This window comes from Artemia franciscana, chromosome 4, assembly GCF_032884065.1.
Source record: "Artemia franciscana chromosome 4, ASM3288406v1, whole genome shotgun sequence".
In the NCBI taxonomy this organism is placed as follows: domain Eukaryota; kingdom Metazoa; phylum Arthropoda; class Branchiopoda; order Anostraca; family Artemiidae; genus Artemia; species Artemia franciscana.
Genome location: NC_088866.1, coordinates 18324080 through 18351866, shown reverse-complemented (window position 1 = coordinate 18351866; position 27787 = coordinate 18324080). Strand labels below are relative to the sequence as shown.

At 32.9% G+C, this 27787-nt stretch overlaps 1 protein-coding gene across 50 annotated transcripts in view; it reads right to left on the bottom strand.

The window, feature by feature from the left end:
• LOC136026092 (myosin heavy chain, muscle-like) overlaps positions 1-27787 on the bottom strand; it is a 97456-nt gene that overhangs the window by 48876 nt on the left and 20793 nt on the right. For 10 of the 50 annotated variants that reach the window (XM_065702326.1, XM_065702352.1, XM_065702322.1 and 7 more), the window contains exons 8-16: positions 26400-26562; positions 23794-23897; positions 20677-20814; positions 16896-17015; positions 13732-13881; positions 11136-11306; positions 8262-8441; positions 5445-5601; positions 4417-4475 (exon numbers count right to left, since the gene is read on the bottom strand). In XM_065702326.1, coding sequence (XP_065558398.1) covers positions 4417-4475; positions 5445-5601; positions 8262-8441; positions 11136-11306; positions 13732-13881; positions 16896-17015; positions 20677-20814; positions 23794-23897; positions 26400-26562 — 1242 coding nt within the window. Of the gene's footprint in view, positions 1-1032; positions 1086-1228; positions 1282-4416; positions 4476-5444; positions 5602-8261; positions 8442-10539; positions 10711-11135; positions 11307-13731; positions 13882-16895; positions 17016-20676; positions 20815-23793; positions 23898-24479; positions 24584-26399; positions 26563-27787 lie in introns of all 50 variants that reach the window. The other 40 variants (XM_065702353.1, XM_065702348.1, XM_065702346.1 and 37 more) reach the window with 10 other exon arrangements.

The following is a 27787-nucleotide window of genomic DNA, read 5'->3' as shown; positions in this document are numbered from 1 at the left end:
TATTCAAGCTATACTTTTTTTGTGATTCTATTCGTCTAAAATTTGGATTGAAGTGAATGGATAATTTTGGCGTAAAAGTTTGCACGAAAAATATATTCAATTGATGAGATGCTGTTTGATAAATGAGATGACAGATAACATAAATTATAACAGCGATGTGCTATCAAGAGTGAATTTTAGAAAGCTTTGAAGTCGGCTTTAATATAAAGAAATCAATTTGCACTTAGAATAGACTCACAGAAAAATCAGTAAAACGTTAAGAGAAATTAAAATTTGTCTTGATTTTTCAAGATTTTTCAAAATTGCCAAAGCGTCGCTTTTTTAAAATTAGCCCATTCAAAGTTCAAATAAATTGTAATCAGCAATGATAGTATTTATTTGAAAATATTTTTTTTAGCCAGGTTTGGTAACTTCTTAGTAGGTTTCTTAACTAGCTTTCTTAACAAGTTCTTAACTAGGTTTAGCAATTGCCAGATTATTATCTGGCAATTTATTTATGCATTATTTATTATTACTTATTATTTATTTATGCAATTTTTTGGTAAAACATATCTAATAAAGCTAAACGCTGCTTATTTGGCATATTAAAAATTTCCTACGCTATAATCATACTTGGAAGATGAAGAATGAATTATTAAAGAATATTGAGCGTTGCCATTAATAGATATATAAATAAAAATGAAATAATATATACATAGAAAAGATTGAAAATAACAAGGTAAAGAGACATATCTTCATACTAAATTTACTTATAAGTTTACTTTAAATATATGATTATAATATAGGCTACATAAAACTGATAACAGAAGACGATTAAAACATTTAAATGTACATAGCATTCGCTTGTGAAAATAATAAATTACTTGTACTACTTGATATATATTTAGATATTTAACGATTAACCAAAGAAATTAAACTATTATACATCAGTTTAAACTATTTAGGTAGTTTTTATAAGGAATAGCTGAAATAAAGACTGTCCCTACTCGATATAGGAAAGATTAGAAGAAGGAAAGTTTAAGCCATGCTAACCCTATAAGATGAAGATACAGTAGCCATGCTGCCAGATTTGCCTTTGCGACCACCTGCGCAAAAAATAGAATTAAAATTAGTATAGCATAAATAAATGAAACACTGCTCTGCCATCTAAGTCTGAAATTAATTTCTCAAGTCAAAGTAAGATGGCTTAGCATTGTTGGAATGAATAAAGTATATTAATATAGCAAACCCTGTATGCTGAAGAGACAGTTGCAAATCCACCACCTTTGGAACGCTTTCCACCTAGTTGTGTGAGAAAAATATTAGTGATTGTGAATGCAAAGTGAAGCAGCTATATCTTAAGAAAAGTAAATTTAGTTTAAAAAGGAGGTTGCACTTGACGCAGCTTTTGACAAGCCAAGCAAAAAAATATTTCGTGAGGAATCAATCAGAAAACAATTATATACGTTCACAAGTGCGAAGCTTGTTACAATAGGCGACCTTTAGTAATGCTTTGATTATTCACAGCGCTGGATGTTCTAATCTGTGTTCAAAATATTTGAAAAATAACTAAAAGTACCAAGGATATGAAATAAAAGCTTTTTATAAAATAAAATAAATTTTAAATATTATATTTAATTTAATTTAAATATAAAACTAAATATATGGTAATTTTATCATTAACTATAAAATTATAATAAAATCAAATATATATTATACTAATTATAAAAATAAAACTCATTTTTAAAAATAAAATAAAAACTCAACTTAGGTCTATTCATTCCTGAAAACTGCGGTTTCCCAAAAACTTTTTTCTTGGTTGTTACAAAATTATGAAGTAACTAGGACAAGTCCACATTTTTTCAGTGCAATAATAGCAAAAGTAATAGGCAAAATTAATTAGTTAAATTTGTCAACGCTTTTTGCCGTAAATATTAAAACAATAAGAACCTGTGGATCCTCGAAGACAGCCTATATTAAAATCTATGTTTTGTAGTTTTGTGTTAACCACGGCTTATAAAGGCATTTAGTGTTATTAAATGTTATATCACAGCTTATCAATCTTCAAAGGTATTCAATACCTTCATTAGTTGTTTGGTGGCGTATGTTTCTAGTTTAATTTCCACCGTTTTTTTACACAAGCTTTATTCTCAGTTCGGTACCCACCACCCGAAAATACCTCATAATTACGCGTGAAAGGTCTTTTTCAGTAAACATTAAATTTGTGATTTTTCCTAATTCGTTAGGACATATTTTAAAACTTAAAAAAAAACTTTTCTGCATGCTGACCAATGGCCTGCGTAGCTCAGGAACCAAACTTCTGATGGACCGCTTTCGGTAGGAAGTTCAAGGCAAATGGTTGGAGTGAATTAGCCAACATTTCCCGTGTTTTTCCCTAGATTTCTCCGGATGCCCGCTTGGAGCTTGGTCGGAGCTGGCTGGACTTACAGAGTCACACTGCTGACCACCGTTCCAGACTAAACAACCACTGACACTGAGACGTGAACCCCGTCCTCACAGACACAAGTCTAGTGCGCCAACTACCGGGCTTGAACATATGTGGTAGCAAAAATTTCTATATAGCAAATTGAGGCATTTAGATTTCATTTCAATGCTCTTGGTATTTTAAAGTTTCATAATCTATCGTTAATAGTGTGCTTGTTGGTAAACAAAACTTAGAGTTGACTATTTTAGTAGTTTTATCAGTTTTGCAGTTGATTGCTTTAAGAAATTTAATAACGTCTTTTAGAGTGTAATTTTTATTTTACTAATTATCATTTTAATGATTTCGTTTTAATTAGAAAAGCAACAAGGAATTTTTTTTTCTATTTTGTGTCCAAAAAGTTTGACCATGTCTTTTGAGAAGTTTTGGATTCGAAAATTTACTTAATCTTAAATACGAGTAGTATTTTAACCTAATCAAAATCAATTAAAATTTTTGTAATAAAAATAATTAGGTTAACGTTAGATATGTTTAAACTGGATTAATTAAAAATAGAACTGGAAAAAAGGACGGCTAAATTTATTTCAATGAAGATGAATTTAGTGTTAAAAAATTAAAGTATTACTATAAAATTATATTTAAAAATTGAAAATTTAGTTGTTCAATACGTTTTTCACATCTGCTTCCGACCTTAAGTTGAGAAATGTAAAAAAAAAACACGATTAGAAAGATATCATTGACCAAATACTAAATGTGATTTTTTGAATTGTTGTCATATCTGAGCCGTCTTTATATTTTTATACTCTAATATGTGTTAAGATATAAATTTATAAACTTAAGTTCCATCCAAAATTTCTTCACCTGGTTGGAAAAACGTAAAGAATAATTACTACAAATCAAATTTAGTTATTTGGTATTGAAGCAGTCGAGTTTACACAAAAATATGAGTAGCTTAAAGCTTTCTAGCTAAAAAGCCCTGTGCCGTAAAAAGACATTAAATAAAAAAAGCGGAATTTTAAATATACGAGTATTTACGCTAAGGATGGACAATTCTAAGAGGAATTTCAAAAGATGTTCTGTTAAAGCTTGAACAAGGATTCATGAGACTTGAAATTTAGCTCATAGATTTATAATAAGTGCTTCTTCGTCCATTGTTATAATACAGTTTTAACCAAAAGACGACGGACACTATTGTCAAAAAAATAAGTATTTTGGAATTACAGATCTACTGTCTATGTATTCTACTATCTATGATGGAAAAGGGAATACAGACAAGACTTGAGGGTCGGACACACAACGCTCAAAAGATATAACATTTGTACCATGGGCTTTTATTGCGAGGTATGATGCTAAAAAAGGGTACCTTTTTCACTGACTCTGAAAAATGCAAGCTTTACCTTACTTTCAGACCAAAATTAGAAAAATCTTTTTTCTTTAATTAGCTCACCAACAAATTTAACATTGTTTCCTTTACAATCGGTGGTCCCAATGAATGGAGGGGGGGATTTGATCTGCTTCCAATGTTTTCAAAATACCATTTTGGGGCTTTTTTTCTTGAAAAATATTTTTTTTTCATTTTCTGAGAAAAACTGGAAAAAAACAGAAAATTTTCTCCCCTTTCTACATTTGAAAAAGCAATTACTCTCTCCATTGAATTTTGGTGAATTGATACAAAAGTCTCCACGAAAATGTTTTGTTCCAAAATTAAAATTTCGGATAGCAACAATTCAGCACCACTAGCAATTGAAAAATCCTAAACATCGAGGTGCACGGTAAAAGCAGCTTTTTGTCATGCCCTTTCAAGCGTCATTGACTTTAGCTAAGATTTTTCATAGAGTTTTAGTTTACTAATTATAAGACAGTTTTTTTTTGCGATGAAAGCATACGCTGAAGAGAAGTCGCTTGTATTTAATGTCTTTTTGAATGCATTTAAAAGCTATAGAGGCCTCTTGTGCATGCCATCAGTCTCAGTGACTAAAAGTGTATCTATTTACCCTGTACATTGCTGACACCGTCTGAAAAGCTGATCCTTTTGACCGCTTCTGCGTACTTCCTAAATAAATTTAGTGACTATAATTTGTAATTTAATCCACACTTACGTTAGTTCAACCATCGATTATATTGTAAGCTGGTCCAAAATAATACACATCAACACATACATATATACTGACATTTATTTCAAGGTTTTGATTTGAAATGTAAAATGGGCAGATTCTCCAGATAGAAACTAGTAAAAAAAAATCCTAAAATAAAAAGATAAAAATCTCTTCTGCAGTCAAACTCCTTTTTTAATTCAAAAAAGAGTTTATGTATTACCAAATAAACCAAATGTATTACCTTTTAAAACCAAATGGTTTTAAAAGATGTCTTGGCAGAACCTACGAAATAATGTCATTTGCTTATTCTAAGAGCAATGAATTATATAGTAAGCATACTAGAAGCATATGTCTTTCCATTGTACTTTATTTCATACATATGATTAGATTGAAAACAGTGATATTCGGATGTCTAGCTACAATTTTATATATTTTAGAGAAAGACAATAGAAAACTTTTGAAACTCTATTACAACCAAATGGATTTTCAATACTCACAAATAGGTTATAAACTGAAAGGAAAATTATTTCAGTTTTCTTCAAGAGGAACAACAAAACATAAAAAAAAATATCAAAACATATTTTATCACTTCTCTTAATGGTAATGTTTCTTTTCGAAGAAAGTGGAGATAGAGACAGCGTTCAGGTAAAATAAAATAGCCATTAATAATAAAATGATTTCGTGGACATAAATAAAGATATTTAAATCAATATTTAAATTTTTAATTTTTTAAACTTAAATTTTATGTTTGAAATTTAATTTTTACACATAAAATTTAAATTTAAATTTCTATTCATATTTAAAAATATATTTATGACTTATCTAAACATGAAGAAACTGTTTTATATGCAATTATTTCTTAACGTCTAATGGTTTTATCTGTTGCTCAAAATGATGTGGTTTTTACTTGATTCATCCAATCTTACCTTTGCCACCGGCATCAGATGGACCACCAGATTGTCCTGGATGATCAGAGAAAATCTCAACGACAAGAGCGTTGGTTCCCTTTTTCAGTTGGTCGACAACAGTGTCGTTCAGCGGGTCCTTGTTCTTCTCAAGCCATCCGGTAATGTTGTAAGCAACCTAACATAAAACAAGCAATTTTATCTCGATGCTAAAAAAACGCGGGAGACAGGATTTTTTTTTTTTTTTTTGATGTCCATCATGGGCCCAATTGAGCAAAATTTCCATCTTAAAGTGAAAATAACAACAAAATGCAGCAAAAAGAAAAAAAAAGCATTAATAGCCAAAAAAGCACAATGCGACGGTAAAAAATAAAAATCGAACGAATGATTCATTTAACAGTAGGTCGAAATTTAGTCAGATAAAATTGGTAAAGATAAACAAATAAATATAGGGAAAAGAGAAAAAGCCATATATCGAGAAAATTACTCAAAAACTGAAAAAAGACTATGAAAAGTTATTCAAAGCGCAAAACTGAGGAAAACGAATAAAAAGATATGAATAATAAGGAGGGGGAAATTAATTTGTTTATTTTATTATTTTAATTATTTGTGATAAAATAGCTTGTGTTTCCATGTTTGGAGGTAAAGCAGGAAATCGGAAATAAAATAGGTGGAATCATAAGTGGAAGTGCTCTTTAGGGAAATTTTTTCGTATGAGAGTTCAGTCAGCAATTTTTGGGTACTCACTAAAGTTAAGCCTGTCGTGCCCCGGTTTTTTATCTAACGTCGGTGCAAAAGCTTGCTAACTTCAGAACGCGAATGATTCTGAAGTCGAGCATTAGTTTAATAAGTCAAATACCTTTGGAAAACAAAAAGAAATTAAATAAATAGTGTATCTGTTTATGCAAAGAGTCATACAATTCTAGATGGGTTTGTTAAAGTTTTTCTTGTTCCCCCCCCCCCCAACAAAAAGCCTGGATATGCCCTTGGCTGTAACTATTATTTTATAGCAGAAATAAGATAAAATTTTTATTGTTTGAACATCGGTAAAATTTTTCAACCTGCTTTTATTCCGTTTGGCATTCCCAAGCCCAGATTTGTTCAATTCATAAATTTAACAAGTCAAATCAATATTCAAACCAGGTCGTGATGAAAACTTAAGTCAAAATTAAATAAAGTGAGAGAGCTTAAACATTGATAATCTACAAAATAATATTAAGGGTATTACGACACGAATTTATTAGTCAAATAACATGAGTTAAATGAGACACAAAATATAATTAAATTATTCACACTTCCTTGTCACTTACTTATTAAAATGAGACACAAAATATTAACAAAAAGACAATATGTATCGGTCGGTAGCCGCGGGCTTACAAGGCTCCATGTTATTTTGGTTCCTTGTATTATAGGAACTCCCCGAACCGGCCCTGTTCAGGCCAGTTCGGGGAGCAAGCCTCGATGCTTGCTCCACTCCAAAAGCTTCTGTGCAAAGGCAATTGCAATCTGGTGTAGCCTGGCATCAAGTCTTTCTAGTCCTAGGATTTTAAGGCTATCATCGTAATTCGTGAATTCCAGACCTAATATCACAGAGTAGCTCGTTCCTGCACAATCTCAAGGTCATTTATTTACTCTTTACTTAGCCCCGGATGCCACACAGGACAAACTTAATCTAAAATACTCAGAAATTACAGTTTATGAAAATTCAATAGTGAGAAACGACTAAAACGAAATCGCCGAATTGTAACTAGGTTACGCAACGCAATATTCGCCTTCTTAGTGCTGTTATTTACATGATCCATCCCTGATATTTTTCAGTTAGAAGTAACAACTAAAATTTTCATACCATTTACGATTGGCACATTTATATCACTTCGACTAGAAACTTCTTTTTTCAAAAACGAGACCCTTATAAGTGCTGACTTGTTCCTATTAATTTAAAGCCGTTTTTCTTTGCAGTCAGCCTCCAACAGCAAATTATGCCATCCGTACCAATCATAGATCCTAGTTTTTGAAGTATCAGCAATGATAAATCATTTGCAAACTTGACTCTGATTTCACGCCAAGTCGCAATTTTTTTAAACATTGGGGTATTCCACAGAGAAGCTCAAGAAAGTCCTATTGTACCTCATCAGCACTAATACACTGTTACCGTCCGTGTAAAAAACTTTAAACTATTCGAACTAAAAAAAAAGCTCTAAAATATGTCATTGACTCAAGAATATCTGGAAGGCTTGATTTGTCGAAAGCCTTTTCTAAGTCTACTTGCTATATTTCTACAAATGCATCTTTATTTTCTAGATACTCCAGAGCTTCTTCTACAATGTTGATGAGATAATGTATTTTGCAAGATGCTTTGATTATTCCATATTGACAGGGATCTATCTATTTTATCACAGAAATCTTCTAGTAACCATTTCTTTAGAAAATGTTCGAGAACTTTCGATACAATATGAGCTAAAGATATAGCTCGTTCGTTCATTCGTTTGGAGTCGAAACCTTGGGTATTGGCGTGACGACTGCTTTTTTTTAAATCATCCGGAAAGGTAATAGGCACATGCTAAGAATATAATCTATAAAGAAAATATTAAGTTTGTATCAACAAATTAAATAGCATTTAAATTGTTTTAAAGGAATCTCAGATTATTTTATTGATTTTTTCTATAAATTGCTTAATCAATTAAAAACCAATTAAGCAGTACTTAATCCAACATACAACAATAATCTGTAGTTATAGTTGTATCGTAATCTCGTATGATTTACCAGTACAAATGTTAACTTGTTAACCAACGAGCTGTCAAAATTAGAATAATCAATTATCAATAGATATATACTTACAGTACCAGCGTAGTGAACAATAGCAAAGTGAGCCTCAGACTGCCCTGGCTTGGGTGGTTTTGGCTTAATAAAGTGGTTTGACTTGCCCAAATGGTTGGCATTTAGCTTATCAGCAAACGTCTTGTCAGTAGCTTTAGGAAACATAGATTCTTCCTCAAGAATTGAGAGGACACCCATGGGCTAGAGGTAAAATAAAATGAATATTAATTAAAACATTATATATACTCTTCATTGAAAATTTTGCAAATAAAATTCAAAGTGCAAAGCACTGAGGCTGAATTAATTTGCAGTAGCTAAAGCTAATATGGTTTTAGAAAAGTTAGATTAAATTTAAACTAGATTCTAAAAACTGATAACGGGATATTGAAGGCCTGAATGTATACAGAAATTAAATTTCTGTATACATTCCAGATTAAATTGAAACAAAAGGAATTTATTTAGAATTGTACAATTATTTTTCCTAATGAAAACGAATATTTAATTTAAGCTAAACTATAAAAAAAAATTCAATTTAATGTTATTATCATGAAATAATTTTCATTTTAACGCTAATAAATATACAGTGTGTTAAAGAGATGAAGCTTGGGTTTGAGCTTGAGAAAAAATACTTCAGTTGATTCATAAACATCGTGAAGGACAGCTGTAGCCAAAGATGTTGACAAAAGAACGTTGACAAGCCTTTGAACGTTGACAACAAGAACGTAGACAAGTGGTAAATAAAATTTCGTCAGTAAAAGTAGAAGTTTGTTAAGTAAAAGAACACAATTAGAAAAATAACCTTTTATTAGTTTATTAATGTTGGTCGTCAACAACAGCCGTTGCTGGACTTTGACAACTCTTAAGTTGTCTTAAGACAACTCTTAAGTAAAGTAGAGGGGAAACGACATATATCTGAGAAAGTGCATCTTAAAAAAAGAAACTTTCAGAATAAAATCAGCGCCAACAATAATTAAATAACATAAAATATATTTCGGATCGATAATAACTTGAAATCATTAAACCAGCCTGCATATAAGTAAAACAAATAAGGTTAGAACGGAAGCTGTACAAAAACAGTTTAATGTAAATTTTACTTTCATGTGAGGAAAGCTGTTTTTCAATTTAATTAACTAACACACAAAAGAAAAACTTCGATTTGTTTACAAATAAGCTTCAAATGCTATATAATTTTATATATTATAATGAAGATGAAAATATAAAAAATGACATAAGGAAGTCATACAATTAAATTATTTTGAGCTAATCATACTGCATATAGAAGAAAAACAATTGTCACCCATACATATGGAAGATAAGCTGTACAAAAATAATTCAAAAGATTTTATAAATTATTCAAATATCCATCAGTTTATTAAACTAAAGTATTCAATATGATTAAAAAGTAAAACTCAGCTAAATAAAGGTCCGAACTTAGAAAAAAAAACACCACCTAAAATTCTTCATCTGAACTAACATCTGAATTTTACCAATATATGTTTTTCTGAAATTTTAGCGTCACACAAAGGTACACATGGGAATGAAATTTACTCATCGCCACATTTTAGTTTGAATTTTTTACGGTTTGTCAAGCAATTTATCAATATAGAATTAATTCAATTTATATCGGCCAACTGACCGATTTTTCTGCACAATAGTAATTTTTAAGACACAACAGCAAAAGCAATGAAAGATACAAATAGTGCCGAAAAAAATTAGGCTGACAAGCTAATCACGACAGATCACTTAAACAGAATTATTGTCGAAAACGGGAAAAAGAAGGAACGAAATGCAATTTCGATTTTGAAAGCGTCTGAGAAAATATTTATTGATCTCAGCCATATCCTTCCAATTCTACAGCAAATGTTGACGGATTTCTAAGTCCTATATGAAAATAACAACAAGTGAAATTGCTCATTGATGCGGTTTAATAATATTGTCTATCGCAGCAAATTTTTGTGTTTGAATCTATAGTAACTAGCCAAAAAATTGGCGCAATAACTCCTAGAGACCTTATTGGAATAAGAATTTTAACCATATAAAAACATAATAGAAAGTGTAAGTGTAGTAAGTAATTGTTTCAGAAACATAAAGCAATAGAGCAAAATATTTAAGCTGCGCTTTTCATATACTTTTAATTTAAACTAAATAAAGTTTCTAAATTAATTAGCTTACTTTATTATACAACTCTAGCCAATAAAGCCTCTTAAGTACAGAGCTCAAGATATGTTAGATAAGCAATTAGGCCGGCATGAATTTAAAGCGATCTTAAAGCATAACTTAAAGACCCATATCAGGATACCTTTTCAATCAGGTCAATACAAGCCTGTAGATCTAATCCAAAATCAATAAATGTCCAGTCAATGCCTTCCCTTTTATATTCCTCTTGTTCAAGGACGAACATATGATGGTTGAAAAATTGCTGCAACTTCTCATTGGTAAAGTTGATACAAAGCTGCTCAAAACTGTTGAACTAAAGGTAAGGCATATGGTAAATAAGGGTAGAGTGATCTACATAACAAGAATAAGTTACAGACTGCTTTTCAGGGTAGTATTAATGATCCGAAAAGTTACAAATTCCGTCAGTAATTTTGGGATATTATTGAATATTAATTAAAAATTGCTAGAAGATTGATGTCATTTCTCTTATCATCAATAATCCTCCAAGTGGCCCCAGAACATATCCCGTTATTAAAGTCACTATCTCTTCGGATCAATAAAGTCAATTTTACGGATCTGTAAAGTCACGCCCAAGGAATCTAATCCAGCTTTATCAGATGAGTTTGAATACACGCAAACACAGTCATATTTTCAGTATGTAACTTATTTAAAAATTTACAAAAAGGGTGAGACCTATCTAATGGGTAGGGATACTCTATCGAGGGTTTTCAACTATACCTTTTCCATAAGCTCAATACAGGCTTGCAAATCCATACCGAAGTCAACAAACTCCCAGTCAATACCTTCACGTTTGTATTCTTCCTGTTCAAGAACGAACATGTGGTGGTTGAAAAACTGTTGGAGCTTCTCATTTGTAAAATTAATGCAAAGCTGCTCAAAGCCATTGAACTAAAGATATCAGAAAAGAGGTTAATATGAATATTTAAAGCTGTGTAAAAGTTATTGGCAGTCTTATTCATGGAAGCTTTTTAGTTAAGGCAACATATCGCTTTTTGGTAAGTTTTGGTAAGTTCAGAATTTGTCTTTGGTGCATTCAAGTTTTCCAGGCATATAACCATTGAAAATTACTTTATAGGTTAGTGTATTTTTATGCTACTCTTTGAGAAACAAAGCTTACTTTTACTGACTAAAGTTTGTCTTGCTTGTTGAACAATTAAGGAAATGAATATTATTCCATCAGCTATGCGAAGGAACTTAGTGAAATTGAAATATGGTGATAGTTATTATATGAAATATTTTAATTAATTGGTTGAAATTATGGTGTAATGTGGAGCTAAAAATTCAGTAGTCAGAACGATGTTCCAAAAAGCGATTGAAGCGATCAAGGCTATTTGGGCATTAGAGCAAGTCTGTCAGAAAGCGAACGTTCTGAAAATGAAGCCAGAAAGAACAGAAACAATAATATAGCCATGTGTTGTACCTAGGAGAAAATAGATAGGATAGAAATATTAATTTAGTCTGAAGATTGTCCAGGGGATTAAGTTGCCCCAAAATGCGAAAGATTCTACAAAAATAGACTTAAAGAATGATTGTTATCAGATCTTTGAGATTTTCAAGGCTAGCACATTGTAGTGTAAGCCTAGCTTGGACATAGTCTACAAAAAAGAGAATATAGAAGATTTCATTCCAAACAATTAAGAAAAACCGTCGATTTACTTGAATTCTCTACTTTGACCAAAAAACACCCTCATAATGTTTACCAAAATACGCAAAAAAGCAACTGAATCCACCCTCCTAAAAAAAGTGTCACTCTTCCTTTCAGAAAAGAAAGTATGACTTTGGTAGAGTTTGCAGAACAAGTAAAGCAGAGGAAGCAGAAGTGAATTGTTATTATGTACGATCTTTAGCAGCAAATATAGAAAAGCAGATAATAACTTTAAATATGTTAGTAGATATAGTGTTTTCAGTATTTCATGCGCATTAAAGCTTATTCCATGTCCATTCTCCATATGGTCCTCCTCTATGGCCGCTCCAGTCCAACCATCATAAATGACGTGCTTAGAAATACACAACCTAGATCCTCTTCAAGCTTTCCATGACATCTTCAATGAGTCGTTATAGGGATGTTTAGACTTGCTATGAGTCTAATAAAAAATCTCATGAAAACCAATCAAGAAATTAATTCTGGAAATTGAAAACCAAAAAATGTATAGCTAAACCTGTATTTTTACAATTTCTTACAATATTTATTTTGATATCTAATTAATAGTACAGCACTGCTAGCGCACTCCAACGCTGTAATTCATTTTTACCATCTTGCTTTTACTCTGTCCAATACAATAATTAAGCTAAACACAGTAGCAGCTTACAAACAGAGCATGACAATAATAGTAAACAATTACTTGAATTATTAATACTATAGAAATTACTAAATAAGTAATGTTTTTTTGGCATTAACAACAAAAAATTGAAAAGTTTCTCAACAACTGACCATCTACTGACCATCTGTACATAAATTTTTGTTCTACCAATATCTTGGCCTTTTAAATCTATGTTTATTAAATTATCAACTATACTTAGAGTTCATTTAGGATAATTTTCCTTGTTAGTGGGAAAGTAGTATTTCAATGGCACCAGTATGTACGTTTCCTTCTTGTCAGTAGTTATAAAAAAAAATATTTTCAGGTACTAGTAGTTATTTTGTGGTTTTGTGGCTGCTTGCATTTGGATTATTGAGATTAAATGCGTAGGTGTTGAAATGAAATTGAGCTGGTATTACTCTTTATATTTACTTTTTTTCTAACTTCAAGTAAGTGTGCTCTACAATGTTGCCCTATCGTCGAATGTTTAATTTAATATTCAATTATCTGTAATTGAAACATTGTAGACGAAAAGAAAGATAAAATCTAAAATAATCTATAAAACCTAAAATTGAACAAAATGTATAACTAAGAAATAAAGAAAAATCTATATATACAACTAATGTTACTTCGATTGAGCACCTTCTTCCCTCCCCACCCCCCTTTTTGCCACTTCACTATCTATAAATATGATACAGAGAGTTATGAATAGATCATTATAACTTGAAAATTATAGAAATATGAAAATTATATTATATAATCTTGAAAATTATTATAAATCTTAAATTTGAAAGTTTCAAAAGAAAAGCCATTGGAAATACGATCTTACAGTTATGTGATGCAAATTCTTATTTTTTTCTTTGGTAAAGGTTTGATTTAAAAGTTTAGTAAATCCAATCAGTTGCTTATATTATGATGTAATCTTGAAAATTATTTTAAATACGAATTTTCACAAATTTTCAAGTTTTTATGATGGGTGGTACATTTGAAGAACATATAGATAGGATACTTACGTCGAAGATCTCAAACCCAGCAATGTCAAGCACACCAATAAATTGGACACGTTTTTGGCCCGTTTCCAGTGTTTCGTTACATTTCTTGACAAGGAACTTGAAAGTTCTATCGAAGATAGCTTTGGACATGGCACCAATGGAGTAGCTACACTGAAAAAGATAGCAAGAATAAAAAACAACTTAATCAAGAAGGTGAAGAATAAACTAAATTTAGGAATTACTGACACTATTTAAGAAGAAGGACAAGCATTGGGTCACCAACAAAAAAGGTAATTAACTCTGGTAGTTTAAGGAAAAGGAAGGACGTGCGACTAGATTCTAAAGTCCAAGCCGGCGGTGCTGATCTCTCTTTCATGTATCTTTAGTCAGGAAGTGTAATAGGGATTGGTGACTAGCTATCTTCTACTGTTGGACACCCTTCCTGTTTACCTTCCCCAAATTTTCCCTTCCAAGTACCAATTTAAAGCTGGGTTGACTCTTGACGCTGGGTTTGACTGAAAGAAATTCACGTTACTGAGCCCTACCCCAAACCAAATAACCAGCAACACCAGACCTGAATCCCTATCTTCACGGACACAGGATTTGAAATCGAGCGTGCTAATCCCTCAGCTACTTAGTTTAAACACCAATATTTTAACAGACATTAACAGATATTAATGAAATTAGCGTCAGTTCTTACGCTTAGAAGTCACCCATACTCGTTGCTTTGCACTTTAGGTAGTTTTCCCATTCTCAGGAATAACGAGGTAAATGGAATCCGGATAAATTAATCGTAATTAATCTAACGATAATTCACATTCGTTAGTAGTTCAAATAAAAGATTTCTTTTAAGTTAAGTTCCTTCCTCTTTTTTGTGATGAATTTATGCGTTGCCTACATAATTTCAAAATAAAAGACAGGGCACAGGAAACTCTCTGGTATGACTTATGGGCGTTCATCCACTTTCAGTCTTTTATCCAACTTTTTATTCTACTTTGCAGCCATTAAAAATCAGTTCCTAGATTAGATCAAAAGTGGAAGTAGAAATTATTGACGATAATCAAATGCATCCTTGACATTAGTTATATATGGTAGCTTGGTCTCCACACTTAGTCTCCACAAGGGAGTTGATAAATTTTGGGAAAGGGGGATAAATTTAGAGAAGCGTAGTAGGGGATTAAGGAATAGAATATAGAAATTTCCAAATTTTAGGGGGATATGTTAGATCCCCTTCCCTTTTTTCATCTTCTCTCCCTGTCTGCCTACATAGTTTTACTACTGTCTATAATTAAGTCAATAGAAAATGACTTTTAACTTTGATTTTTGATTTCCAAGCTGGTTTTGAAACAAGTTGAGATTATTACACTGAATTTACTTATGCCGAAACCCGTGTCCTTCGGTTAACTCGGTAGTTCAGTTTGCAATTCAATAAAAGTTACAAATCAACGCTTCAATGCTGTTTCAAAGCAGATAACTAATTTACCAGTTTATACCAATTTCTTCTCATTAAATTATTCCTAAAAATAATAGATTATAAAACTAAATTTAGAGCGTATCAGTAAGCTAAATTCATTTTAATAATTGATCAACTGATACATAATGAAAAACACACATATTTAACTTATTGATTAGTTTTTTAGGTACAATCCTGATTGTTAATCAATAATACTAATTCATGTATAAATAAAACTAAATCCAAATAAGATAATAATCACTTAATTACAACAAGAGCTAAGAGCTCATATGGCATGAGCTCTAGCAAAATTCTAAGAATCAATAGGTTTATTTTAAAGGAAAATCAGAGACTTAATGCTGTTTGGGATTTAAAATAAGATCTATGAGACACGAGGTCCTTCTAAATATCAAAATTCATTAAGATCCGATCATCCATTCGTAAGTAGAAAAAAAACCTAAATTTTTTTATTTTTTCTTCTCCCTTGAGCCCCCCAGATGGTCGAATCAGGGAAAACGACTTTATCAAGTCAGTTTGTGCAGGTCCCTGACACGCCTACCAATTTTCGTCGTCCTATCACGTCCAGAAGCACCGAACATGCCAAAGCACTGGTCCCACCCCCTTAACTCTCACAAGGGGAGTGGATCCAGTCCAGTAATGTCAATCATGTATCTGAGGAATTTGATTATTCTACCCACCAAGTTTCCTCCCAATCTCTCCACTCTAAGCGTTTTCCAAGATTTCCAGTTTCCTCCTCCAACTCCCCCCAATGTCGCCAGATCTGGTCGGAAATTAAGATAAGAGCTCTCAGCCATGAGTTCATTCTAAATATTAAATTTCATTGAGATCCAACCACTTGTTTGTAAGTTAAAAATACCTCAATTGTTCTAACGTTTCCAAATTAACCCCCCTCCCAAACAACCCCAAAGAAAGTGGATCCATCCAGTTATGTCAATAACGTATATAGGACTTGTGCTTAATTTTCCCACCGAGTTTCATCCCGATCTCTCCACTCGAAGCGTTTGTCAAGATTTTTGGTTCTCTCCAACTCCTCCCAATGACACTAGATTCGGTCGGAATATAAAAGAGCATATTTGAGTTACGAGGTTCTAATAAATATCAAATTTCATTAAGATCCGATAGTTCATTCGTAAGGTAAAAATACCTCATTTTTTATTTTTTTTTAGGACTAACTATCCCCCCCAACTCCCCCAAAGAAAGCGGATCCGTTCCGGTCATGTCAATCACTTATCTAGGACTTGTGTTTATTTTCCCACCAAGTTTCATATCGATTCTTCTACTCTAAGCGTTTTCCAAGATTTCAGGTTTCCCCCTCCAAATCCTCCCAATGTCACTGGACTCGGTCGGTAAAATAAGAGCTCTGAGACACGATATCCTTCTAAATATCAAATTTTATCAAGATCTGAATACCCGTTCGTAAGTTAAAAATACCTTTTTTTTCTAATTTTTCTGAATTAACCCCCCCCCCCCAGATAGTCAAATCGGGGAAAAGACTAGTTCTAATTTAATTTGAACTAGCCCCCGATACGCCTACCAAATTTCTTCTTCCTAGATTATCTGAAAGTGCCCAAACTAGCAAAACTGGGACAGACAGAGCGACAGAAATTGCGATCGCTACATGTCAATTGGTAAATACCAAGTGCCATAAAATAAGCAAATAAGGAAACTGTTAAATTAAAATAATTTACTAATAGAAAATGAACTTTCTTACCTGGTCCTTGTTACGACCTTGGGTAACAAACTCGTTACCAACCTTGATTCTGGGTTTCAAGAAGTTCATGTAAAATTGTTGGGCATCAACACCCATGAGTGTAGCTACACGCTCACCTTCCTGTAATTAATGTTTGTAATTAATGAAGTAATTTGGTCAGATTGAAATATCTAATCACTTCAGATGATGCTCAAAAAATTGTGACAAAAAGACTTTTAAAAAACAAAGAAATTCGAATAGTTGATGTTCTTTTTGTCCACTGTCTTGTTTTAAAATATCACATCAAATTTTTATATTGTCATTTGTTTAATTTAGTTTAAGAATATTGAGCTTTTGTTGAAATTTAAACTCGTTTTGAGCCTGGAACAAAATACTACAGCCGCTATTGAATTTACTGAAACAAATTATTTTCACTCCTTGCACCAAAAAATATATCATACTGGCCGTTGGGGTGGCGCTTCGCGCCACCCCAACACCTAGTTAGTGGGGGCACTTCACGCCCCCAAGCCCCCCCGCACGCGTAAGTCGCTACGCGCCATATTAGTTACGCGCCATTGTAGTTGTGTCCCTGTGTCCCACCTGTGAATATATATATATATATATATATATATATATATATATATATATATATATATATATATATATATATATATATATATATATATATATATATATATATATATATATATATATATATATATATATATATATATATATATATATATATATATATATATATATATATATATATATATATATATATATATATATATATATATATATTTAACTACGTAAAACTTGCGAATATACAATATTCTTGGTTGTCCCATTGTCTGTGCATATAAATAGATTTTCAGGTTTACCGACTCTTGAACATGCAACATATAATTGTCCATGGGAAAAACAATCTGTATTCAGATCTATATCTCATTATTCTAATGATTGCCCTTGAGCTTTGTTGATGGTGATTGCTAATCCAACATTCCCTGTGTCCCCGTCGTCATTTATATATCCCCCTGTGCCCCCCGGCGTCCCCGTTGTTGTTGTTTCCCTGTGTCCCAGTCGTCATTTGTGTCCCGGTTTCCCAGTCTGTAATTTCTCTTTGAGTGTCGCGGTCGTCATTTATATTCCCTGTGTCCCGGTGTGCCGGTCGTCATTTTTGTCCCAGTCGTCATTTGTGTTCCGGTGTCCCGGTCTGTAATTTCTCTTTGAGTGTCCTGGTCGTCATTTATATTCCCTGTTTCCCGGTCGTCATTTGTGTCCCGGTGCTTTGTTGATGGTGATTGCTAATCGAACATTCCTTGTGTCCCGGTCGCTTTCTCTTTGAGTGTCCCGGTCGTCATTTATTATCCCTATGTCCCGGTGTCCCGGTCGTCATTTGTGTCCCGATGTCCCGGTCTGTAATTTCGTCAGTCGACAAACATGACGTCAGTCGACACACAAACATGACGTCACTCGACACACAGACACACAGACAACTTATTTTTATATATATAGATTGTTAAGTTGGTGTTTTAATTAGCTACACGTATTTATAGTCACAATATTAGGAATTTAGAGATAAAAATGAATAAGCATAATAATTATAGGCAACGCTATAGCGTTGGCTATAATAAAAGACTCTACGGCTTCAATCGTTTATTATATTTTTTTTCTTATGATGCTTTCTCATTATGCTCCTCATATGGAAGGGGTCGTCAAATAAACTTCAAAGGGGGCTCATACGATTGGATATCGAGAGTTCTAGTGCCTTTTTAAGAGTCAAAAGCGACCGGAGGACAACTAGCCTTCCCCCCACTCCTTTCTTTTCCAAATACCTCCCATAGACGTTTTGAGATAGCCATTTTGTTAAAAATAATTCTAAGACCATACAAGAAAATTCAGGTTCAGCACATCCCCCCAAGGCCCGGGGACAAGCCTACCAGCTTCAAAATGAGCTCATTTGATTGGAAATCAAAAGTTCTAGTTCACTTTTTTAGGGTCAAAAGAAATAGGATGGCAGCTAGCCCTCCTTCGCCCTTTTGCAAGCATTTTATGTTATGCTCCGGCGACGTACGAGGTTTTGATGTAAGCGGTGGTGGTACAAACTTCAAAGGTGGCTCATTTATTTATTTTTTTAGTCAAAAGTGATTGGAGGATATAAACCTCACCCCCCGCCCACATAAAAACATTCTCTTTCCCTAAATGCATCCAATCAAAATTTTTAAATAGCCGGGGCCAACATACATCCCCAGGATCCAGGAGAAGGTTGTAAATTATGCCCCAGGGGCATATAGATTTTTATGGAGGAGGTGGTCACATAAACTTTGGAGGGGAATCACATGATTAGAAATCGAAAACTCTAATACTGTTTTTAAGAGTCAAAAGTGATCCGATGGTACCCAACCCTCTTTTCCCCAAACAAGTCCGATCGAATTTTTTATATAGCCATTTTGCTAAAAAAAAAAAAAATAGATCAAAGGTCATATAACAAAAACTCGAGGCATAGCATATCCCCCCCCCCAAAAAAAAAAACCTGGAGGCAAGTGTTGTATATTATGCCCCAGGGGCATAAGGAGTTTTTATGGAATTGATGGTCCCATAAAGTTCGGAGAGGGCTCATTCAATTGTAAATTAGAATTTCTAGTTTTCTTATTAAGAGATGAAAGTGATAAGAGGGCAACTAGCTCCCCCCCCAAAGTCTTTTTACCAAATGCATCTGATCAAAATTTTGATACAGCCATTTCGTTCAAAATGGTTTAAAGATAAAATAAAGAAAGCTCTAGAGTCAAAACAAAGCTCCAAAGCGCGGCAATTGTTGTAAGTTATGCCCAGAAGAGCCAAAACTGTAAAGGCTTTAGAATTAAAATTAAATAAAAAAAACAAGTTTTTTTTAACTGAAAGTAAGGAGCGACATTAAAACTTAAAACGAACAGAAATTACTTCGTATATGGAAGGGGCTGCTTCCTCATCAACGCCCCGCTCTTTACGCTAAAGTTTGACTCTTTCTCTCAACTCTTCTTTTTAAAACAGTAAAAAACAGTAAACAGTAAAATTTTCTCAGGCTCGTAACTTTTGATGGGTAAGACTAAACTTGATAAAACTTATATATTTAAAATCAGCATTAAGATGCAATTCTTTTGCTGTAGCTATTGGTATCAAAATTCCATTTTTTAGAGTTTTGGTTACTATTGAGCCGGGTCGCTCTTTACTACAATCCGTTACCACGAACTGTTTGAAAATGTTGATTTTACTATAAAATAACCATGGTTCTTATGATCAATGAAAAGGCAGAAAAAATTTTCCCATACGACTAAATTCCAAGAAGACCAAACTAAAAATTCTAATAACTGGAAAGTTATTTCATTAATATAGTCTCCAGGACTTTTAAAGAGCACCTTCTTAAAATGAGATGCTATTATGCACTTTATCCGATGTCCTAGGGTATCAGAAATGGCAAATCCACCATTCAGACTTAATAAGTAATTTGCTGCTGAAATTAGAAAATTACTACCTTGGTTTTAGATGGCAAAGTGCAATACCACGGGTAGCAAAGACCCTGTTTTAGTGAGATATAGATTTCTACCCTTTCAACAGGTAATCTTCAATAGATTAGCTAACCAGGTTATAAATTGTGGGCTAAGACAGCAAAAGATATAGGGTTGTTTTAATTAAGCTTACTCTCTAAGTAGTATTTGAAATGTTTTTGGAATAGAAAATTACCCCCCTACCCAATCTACGTGCAGGCATGAAATAAAAGATCCATTAAGATGATAAAAATAAAGTAAAAAGGTAAACTTACGACAGTGCCATCAGCTTCGGCCTGTTCTTCGCGACCTCTCTGTTTGAATTTCATTTCACCCATGTGCATGACAGCAGCAGTGACCTTGTAAACATTGTCTTTCTCTTGTTGAGTGAAGCCAAGAATGTCAAAGGCTTTCTAATTGTGGAAATGAAATTTAATGATTAAGAACTGGGTTTCTTAAGAAAATACTGAGAATTAATTCAATCATCGACATTAAGACATTGTTTTTCTTTTAGTATGCGAAACATTCTTGACGGAAATTCGCTTAGAAACTCAAAAAAGTTTGTTATTTATTATTTTTTTTTTGCTTTTTCTGAAACCGAAGGTATTTTGCCTAATATTAAAAAAGGTTTGAAAATTTTTGATTTTCAGCTTGCATTTATATTGTATATTTATAATTTACCTAATTTTCCGACAATTTCAAATTTATCCTTTTGAAATCCATTGCCCTTTTCTATAGGACTTCATAGTATTTTCAAAACAAGCTGCTACTTTCAAAAATAAATGAAAATCTTTTCAGAAGAATATTTTAAAAACTAATAAATTATATTGAATATATCAGTAAAAAAAGTTAGTAGCGTAAGGCATGCGGAGTATAAACTAGCTAAAGCAAATTAAGAGAAAAAAAAAGTGAATGTTAATATGGGTGCTTCAAAATCGTATAATACTGGTCTTAGTTTAAGAATTTTCATCATTCGAAAAGAATTAAGTTTCTGGGGATTTATGGGACTGATTGCAATCTGCTGATGTGAACATAAGTTTATAAGACAAGCGTTATAGCCTTGGCTGAAATTTTAGTCAAACAATTATCCGGCCGTACTACTATATACTTGGGAATTCAAATAAGCCAATTGTTATTTTTTATTAATCAAATCAACACCAGCTAAGAAATTTTACGCAGTGATGTATCTCCGTTTAACGTATATACAACTCAGACAGGCTAATGACTGACCTTACTTTTTTAGTACCTATGCAGCAGACGAACGGTCTCAGCACAGATTATATATAAGGTTTTGCCAAACATCTAATTACTAGAAAAACACACTGGCTGACGTATTCATCAACTACATCTGCTATCTAACAAAACTAGCATAACCGCGCAATGTCGTTGGATTGGATAACACTCCGCCCTCTCAATGTAATTGGATATCGTCAGCATTTAGGAAGCCAATAAACTTATCAGGTTGCCTTTGAGGCTTGTAAAAATATTGAACAGAGAAATCAAAGTAAGCATCAATAATTTGTGTTCGTAATGCATACATTGAAGAAGGATAAGTTTAAACTCTTATTGTTTTTGAGACCCCTTACAAATCTCAAATCAGTATCACAATAGTTTTGCCAATATAAAAGCTCATGTCCAAACCTTGAGCAAAACTAAACTAGACTGCTTGAGCCTTTTGACAAGGGCTAGACAAAAACTGTTAGCGACTTCGAGCATCCCATGCCTACTTATCGGGCATGCTCGATTACTTATCTTTACCTTTTCATAAGATGTAAATGGCACCAGAGTATAGGAGTGCTACTTGAAACAGTCTGGATTAATTTTCGGATGTTTACTTCTGATAATTCAGGAGAATTCCGTACACATGAAGTCATTAGTAATTTGTTTTATCTTTTCAAAAAAGGGAAATATTTACGAGATTATATGCAAAGAAAAAGAAGAAGCAGTAATGTTGGAATGAGACAAAAACAGCAGTGGAGTGATTCGGGATTAATGTCGTTTTTCATACCGTGTTAGCTAATAAGCTGCTCGAAAAGGTTTTTGCTGTATCTCTCGCAGGCTATATCCGAGAAAGTTAGAGTTAGTTCGATATTTCAGATAAAGACACAATTGAATGTATTATGTATAAGCTGAGTAGTTATTGCGTATTTCAAGACTTAAAAATGATATCATAGAGGCATTACAATGCTCAGATTGTAAAAATTTTCGGTTTAAGGGTTTGCAAAAAGTGTGTAAGAAAGGGTTGGCTAACCATTAGTGAAAGAAATAAATTTTTTTGAAGATTAATCATGTTAATAAATCCTATATCACACATATTATAACTTGGAAGAAGTTTTTAGGATAAAAACTAATTTCACGAGCAGTTTGATTTCAGACTTATTTCTGATTCATGGACAGAACGGTGAAAATATTAATAAAAAGACAATCCTTATAGTTCTTACGGCTTTTGATAATGCAACATTTAAGAACATGCTACTTAATTCCCATGACTGCCATGAGAAACTGATTACACAAATTACTGAAACCCTTTACTCCAAAAAAGCAAAGTGTATCATTACGTTAGAATCTGAAACTTTAGAGGTCGGATATCTAACATAATTTTTCATGGTCGTAAAATGATCGATGTGGGAACTATGTTTAACCTTGGGTGACAAAACAACAAAAATTCAAGTTCGTTATAACTGGTGCTTTAGAAGTCATCGTGTTAGAGAATTTATCTTACGCATAAAACGATTTTATACTCTGCATTGGTTTTGACCTTCGTTAACGATAAAAAAAAAGTAAACACAGTTTTGTTAGCTGGTTTATTCGAAACTGAGCATGCAAAATCTATAATCGTATTTGTCTTCGACTGAGTTTCCAATTGACAGGACCAAGGGATCTTTAGGCAGCAAATACCTTAGACAAAAGATACGAGTCTAGGATATTCTGGATGAGGCTTTGGGAGAGGATAGGGGCAGAACAAAATCGATCGTTTGAAATAAACCTGGCTAGATAAATATATTTTAATCTTTCAAGAAGTCAAATAGTCGAGATTGGACAAAGTGAAGAAGTGAAAATGTTTCAATTTTTTAAACTGGCGTAGGAGGTGGGAAAGGTTCAAGATAATAAAAACAATAATACTTGTTTTAAGATAATAAAATAAGTAAACAAAGAGTAAAAGCAGGACATAATAAGGGAAGTAGCAAAAAAGGTCAAATAAATTATAAAGGTGGTCAATCAATTTGGAATCAAAACACAACGCAGTCAAAAACACTTGACTGAAGATAAGGTAGCTTATGTGGTTTTGGAAAGGGTGACAGCCCAGGCTGTAGGAGATGAGGTCATGGGCGAGGTATAAAAGTGTTTTGATGCTTATTATTGGTCGTGAAGGTTCTAGGGGAATGACTTACATCTGTAAATGCAAACTCCTCTCCATCGTCGACATTTGGGATAGTGAGTTTACCTTGAGCTACGTTATGATAGTCTCGAATATCGTTAGACAGGAGACACATTTCTAAAGTCATAAAATGGAAAATTAGAACACACATAATTATAGAAAATTTAAATAACGGCACAAGAGTCTTTGTAAAGCAGTTAGAACTATCAAAGGTTATAAAAAAAAATCTATAGCATACAGGCGACATAGCTTATAACAATCTTGTTGAATAACGCTAAACAGTTTCTGAATGAAACAAGCTTTTAAGTGAATACATTCCCTCTATGTTAGTGAATATTTGATTAGTTATTCTCCAAAGCCCAAAGGATTACTTATCATACGGCAAAGTTTACTTGTTTTACCGTTTCTCAGCTAAGAGGCCATACAAACATTGCCGATTTCCTAAAAGTTATTCTGCAATACAGTAGGTATAAGGAAGGATTTTAAATATATATCGAAAATTGTTTATAATATATCACTATGATAGGAAAGACAGTTTTATATATTTCAGTAAAAAAAAAATAGCTCATTCTAGGATTTGCTGGAATAAGTAACCTCTTGGGTGGAGAACGCAGGCACTAAATAACGTTACTAAGAAGGAAAAGTTGAGTTATAAAACAGGACAGAACAAATACTACTGCCTATAACTGACCAACTTACATCTGTCATATCGAATTCCTCACCATCATCAACACCAGGAATAGAAGTTTTACCCTGGCTCACAAAGTGGTAGTCAAGAACGTTGTTGGAAAGCAAACACATTTCTAGGTAAAAACAAAGGATCAGAAGGGTGGAGGGTTAAAGTTATTTCAGCCAGAGATGTTCGACTTTCGGTAAATCAGTAGCGTTGAAAAAAAAAAGACTTTCAAAGCCATCTGGTGTTTGGTGACAGTTAATTTTTTTCAGTGTAATAATAAGAATAATTAACTTAATTGGTTTAATTAATCGAATCAGTGTAGTAATAAGTGTCTGATCTTAGTTCCTGACAGAAAAACGATTACAGAGCTTGAAAAATTCCAAGCGTCGCTACAGGCTAAATGGCGTTGATTGTTCTTTTCTGTCGTTACCAGTGCCAGTTTTTACTCTTTCAAGTTATCCATGCTCTTTTGATTAGGCAGCGAATTATCAGGAAAAAGATTCAATGTGGAAACTTATATCGTCATCCAATAAAAATAGCTGAGAATAGAAAAAAAGTAATCCGTATGGTCGAATTTAAACTTAATGTGTTTTGCATTACTGTTCTGGATAAATCAGGAATCAGGAAAATCAGGATAATACAATAAACAAACCATAGTACAGCTGAAACGAAGTGTAGACCATTTTCTTTTTATTATGACTAGAAAATATTTTAACCGCCAACACCATATCTAAGCTCATTTTTTCAAATTTATCATAATTTCCAATGAGAACAAGCATTCAAGAAGGCCTAAAAAACAAACATATTCCCATTAGGTCAAAACACTATTGTCACCCAACAAAAATAAAGCTGAGAATAGAAAAAAAGCAAACAATAAGGTTCAATTCAAAACTAATACGTTTTTTTAATACTATCCTGGATAAATTAGGAATCATGAAAAATCAGGATAATACAATAAATAAAGCATAGGACAGTTGGGACGAGGTGTAGACCATTTTCTTACCATGAGCAAAAAATTAGCCCCAACACCATATCTAAGCTCATTTTTTTCTAATTTATTATGATTTCTAAGAGGAACAAGAATTCAAGAGCCTCAAAAGCGAAAAGATTCCCATAGGGTCAAAATATTATTGTCACCCAATAAAAAAAGCTCAGAATAGAAAAAAAGCAGACAATAAGGTCCAATTTAAAACTAAAAGGTTTTACAAACCTGGATAAACCAGGAATCAGGAAAAATCAGGATAATGCAATATAGCATAAGTATAAATCATTTATATCATGAGTTGAAAATATTTTAACCCTTAGCATCATATCTAGGCTCATTTTTTCAAATTTATTATCATTTTTAATAAGAACAAGAATTCAAGAAGACCTCAATGGCGAATAGATTCCCGTAGGATCAAAATACTATTGTCATCCTTTAAAAAATTGAGAATAGAAAAAATACGGTCTAATTCAAAATTAATATATTTTTCATTACTGATCTGTAGGAATGGATAAGAATACAAAACAACTGTGCATTTTAAATCTTAATTTAGCTTTTTTCTGAATTCATTGATATTTCAGTCATAAAGTTGTCGTTTTCTATGTGTGTTATCCAATAGTGTATTAATTTCTTTATCTCGAGAAGCACTATGAAGTGTCAGTACTTGTTGTGTCCTTCCATATTAAGCTAAACCAGGCTTAAAACTTATTTTCCTGCCCTAGTATTCAGTTTGATATAATTTTGACCCCCTTTAAGGTACATATTATTGAAACCACCAAAGCAAAAGAATAATTGCCCTTTTCTGGTACTTTGCTGATTTTTCAGCCCCCCCCCCATCAGCCCAAAAAGAGCTCAGAACGCACCAAAGGTGTTTATTGGAGACCTTGATCATAACTAAAGTGCTAAATAAATAAAGTATCCTGACAATTAAAACTAGTTTTAGAATAAAATAAACTACCTTTGACACCAGGGACAGCGCCGGACATCATCTGGTAGAAAATATGGTAAGAGCGCTCAAGAGACTGTTGTGCAATGACACGAGCTTTCTCCAAAAGATAAGATTCGATATCAGCACCAGCTAGTTTGCCAGAGTTGCCGAAGTGAATACGAATAAATTTACCCTAGGGAAAAATGATTAGCTTATTAGTCTAACGTAGGCAAAGAGTACCGACCGCATTTCATTTAGTGGGAAAAAAACTAGAAAAAGATTAGAAACAAAATTTCAACCCATAGTGTTTTTACCCAGTCCCAATCCAAATTAAAATTTAATTGTAAAGGAAACAATTCAAAACTCATTTTAGGTTATTTAAGTTTAGTTTAATTCTTTGAGTTTCTTGTTTAGTGAGGAGATATCAAGAAATATAGCATTAGAAACAATAATAGCAGTAAACGTAGTAAACGTAAACATATTAATCATGGTTACATTTAAATCTTTAGCCTGGATAAGACTAAAATTAATAAAGGGATAGTGAAATAATGAAGCGATCGTAACGAATTTACAACAACGTGCTTATTAGAGGCAATGCTAAGACGTTGCCTATGTTAAAGAGCCATAAGACTTAAATGTGTGTTTTATTATTATTTCTCCGATTATTTCATATGGAAAGGGAGGTTACATAAACTACAGAGAGAGCTCATTAAAATGTAAATTGGCAGTTCTAGTGCCCTTTTAAAAGTAAGCAGTGATTGGAGGAAAAGCAACTCCCGTCATACACCCTTTTTAACTGCCCTCCCCCCAAGATATCTTATCAAAATTATAGAGGTATGAGGAACAAAACAGCTCCTTGTCCTTTTTAGATGCCCATTCCCCTCAACAGTCATATAAATATTGGAAAATCCATTTTGTTCAGAATAGGATAAAAATCAAACAATTGTGCATTGGGGGACTAAATAACCCCTCACAGTTTTTCGAAGCAAGCGTTGCAAATTATCCAAGTTTCCCATTAATTTCATGTAAGGTTTATTATTTGAGAACGGGGTATTTTGTATCCTGCGTCTTCAAAAAGGCTACGGGCAGCAACACCACGGGTATCCAGGTTATCAAAAAGCCACAGACACAGCTGAGAATTAAAAAGTGAAACTTTCAGCACATGTTGAGGTGATGTTGAAGAATTATTGGAGGGTAGCCAGCCCTCCCCTCCACTTGCCCTTTTTAGAAAAAAACCTTAACACAGGACTGAAATTAAAAAAAAGCCTTTTGGTCGTAACAGTCGAACAGTGTAATAACTTGTAAAAACGTTGTAAAAAGGGCTTATCTGCAACATCTCGCGAATGGCTAAGGTTAAAAAGTTAAAAAAAAGCCAGGGAATGTTGACAAGGATATTACATTAAAGCAGAAGATTATGT